This window comes from Callospermophilus lateralis, chromosome 3 (assembly GCF_048772815.1).
Source record: "Callospermophilus lateralis isolate mCalLat2 chromosome 3, mCalLat2.hap1, whole genome shotgun sequence".
NCBI lineage: Eukaryota > Metazoa > Chordata > Mammalia > Rodentia > Sciuridae > Callospermophilus > Callospermophilus lateralis.
In genome coordinates this window covers 80,306,159-80,308,696 of record NC_135307.1, presented here as the reverse complement: position 1 = coordinate 80,308,696, position 2,538 = coordinate 80,306,159, and the positions used below count along the sequence as shown (strand labels likewise).

The 2,538-nt window shown below is 37.0% G+C and overlaps 1 protein-coding gene across 1 annotated transcript; it reads left to right on the top strand.

Annotated features, from left to right (window-relative positions):
• The first annotated feature begins 1,569 nt into the window (after positions 1-1,569).
• Positions 1,570-2,538, top strand: LOC143394733 (olfactory receptor 4F3/4F16/4F29-like). The gene has a single exon (XM_076849383.2). The coding sequence runs from the start codon at positions 1,570-1,572 to the stop codon at positions 2,536-2,538; it is 969 nt and encodes a 322-aa protein (XP_076705498.2).

The window sequence follows — 2,538 nt, the reverse complement described above, 5'->3', positions numbered from 1 at the left end:
AAATTTTGACATTTTCTTCAGATGCTTTTAAAATTTACTTCCATTTTTTAGCAGTTGCAAGAATTGGGTTTGAATTTAACACCTAGCTGAACAACATTAGACAATTTACTTAAACTCTTTGAGTCCTTGTTTTCTAGTCTGTAAAACATAGATCCTTGTTTACAGCTATTTTTGCAACAAAAGAGATGAAAGATTTTTTAAAGGCCATAAGCTTTTAGGAGGAAAGGAAATTAATGTTATAAACTTTGATATGTCTATTTTGAAGGAAATGATCACTAAAAAGGGTAAAAAAAATAAAGATCAGCATTTATGATAGGATAGAACTTGAAGAAATTGTCTTAGTTGCAATTATATGAGAGAATATGAGCATTCTCAATTTATTTTTAAAAAATATTTATTTATTTATTTATTTTGTTTTCAGCAGACACAACATCTTTGTTTGTATGTGGTGCTGAGGATCGAACCCGGGCCGCACACATGCCAGGCGAGTGCGCTACCGCTTGAGCCACATTCCAGCCCAACATTCTCAATTTAGACAAGTTTATAATTCATGGGTCTAATCATGAGCTGAAAAATTCAAGAACCGAATTTTAAAAGTGGGGTATTATTTCTGAAATTCAAATATGAGGCTGGAAGATGAGGTTCACTGGGTATCTCAAAATATGTAGGATGAGGATAATGAAATGGAAAAAATGAAAGAAAATAAAATAAGGGGGATTAGAGTCAGGAGGCACAGTATGTAAAGCCAACAATTTCAGAAGCACAAGAAGGAATTGACTTAATTTGAATGGGAAGGCACAGGGAGTAGAGAGTGGAGAAAAGTATTAAAAAGATTTCATCATAAATGTTGGGGATAAGTAAGAAGGAGATGAAACATATTGGTAAGGAAAGTAGTTACCATTATATTAAAAAAGAATAGAGCAATGTGTCATTGGAAAAGGGATAGTAACCATACAAAGAATAAAAAAGTATAGTAGGACTTTGATATTAGCAAGAGGGTAATAAAATCAATATGAGTTTTTTTTTTAAATGAATATGATCTTAAACCAGCAAAATTTTAAAAGGAAAAGGTTACCTTTTTTTTTTTGTTGATAACATGATTGTAAACCTAGAAAGCCCAAGATATATTAGTAAACAACTTCTGAATATTTTAAGGTGGCTGTGTAAGTAAGTAAAAAGTAAGTAGCTTTTCCATTTTAACACATTTCCTATTCTGTGGCATTTTTTTTCCAATTGTGGGGTATAAGTCTCCGTACTTCTGATATACCAGTCCTTAAATTTTTAGGTGCTTTTGTTTACATTTCCCACTTCTGGACTTCACTGTGAAGCTCAAAGTAAATCTGAGGTTGTATGATCAAATGATCCCAAAGATTTAGGCACAGAAAAAGTTTCTGGGGTTAGCTCTCTGTGACTCAAGCACAGTATAAACTCTTAATTGTACAATGGTAAGGTGACCTTCATTTTTTGATATCTGGGTCACTACTCTATAGCCAGTGTGTCCTTTTCAACTTGAAAACTCTTCCTGCCTCATGTGCTCCTCAGGTAACAGGAACCTTGCACATGAAGTTGATGGACGGAGGAAATCACTCAGTGGTGTCTGAATTTGTGTTGCTGGGACTCACCAGTTCTTGGGAGCTTCAGATTCTCCTTTTTGTGTTCTTCACAACATTTTATGTGGCAAGTATGCTGGGAAACCTTCTCATTGTGCTTACGATCATCTCAGACCATCACTTACACTCCCCAATGTACTTCTTGCTGGCAAATCTTTCCTTCATCGACACGGGAGTGTCCAGCATCGCCACTCCAAAGATGATTTATGACCTGTTCAGAAAGCATAAAGCCATCTCCTTGAAAGGATGCATCACACAGATGTTCTTCATTCACACTGTGGGAGGGACAGAGATGGTGCTGCTCATTGTCATGGCCTACGACCGATACGTGGCTATCTGCAAGCCCCTCCACTACCTGACCATCATGAGCCTGAGAATGTGCACTTCTCTTTTGGCTGTGGCTTGGGCCATTGGACTCATCCACTCTGTAGTCCAACTGGCTTTTGTTGTAAACTTGCCCTTTTGTAGAAGCAACAAAATGGATAGCTTTTACTGTGATTTTCCTCGGTTTATCAAACTTGCATGTACAGATACATACAGACTGGAGTTTCTGGTCACTGCCAACAGTGGTTTCATCTCCATGGGCACCTTCTTCATCTTGATTGTGTCTTATATCTCCATCCTGGTCACGGTTCGTAAACACTCCTCAGGAGGTTTCTCCAAGGCCCTCTCCACTCTCTCAGCTCACATCACTGTGGTGGTTTTTTTCTTTGGTCCTTGCATCATAGTCTATGTGTGGCCATTCCCCACCTTAGCCATAGATAAATTTTTAGCTATCTTTGATGCCATTATTACTCCTTTTATGAATCCTGTCATATATACATTTAGAAATAAGGAGATGAAAGTGGCAATGAGAAAACTCTTTGTTAAGGCTTTAATGAGTTTTAGGAAAAGTTCTTTCATGCACAGTTCAGGAAATTCAGATTAA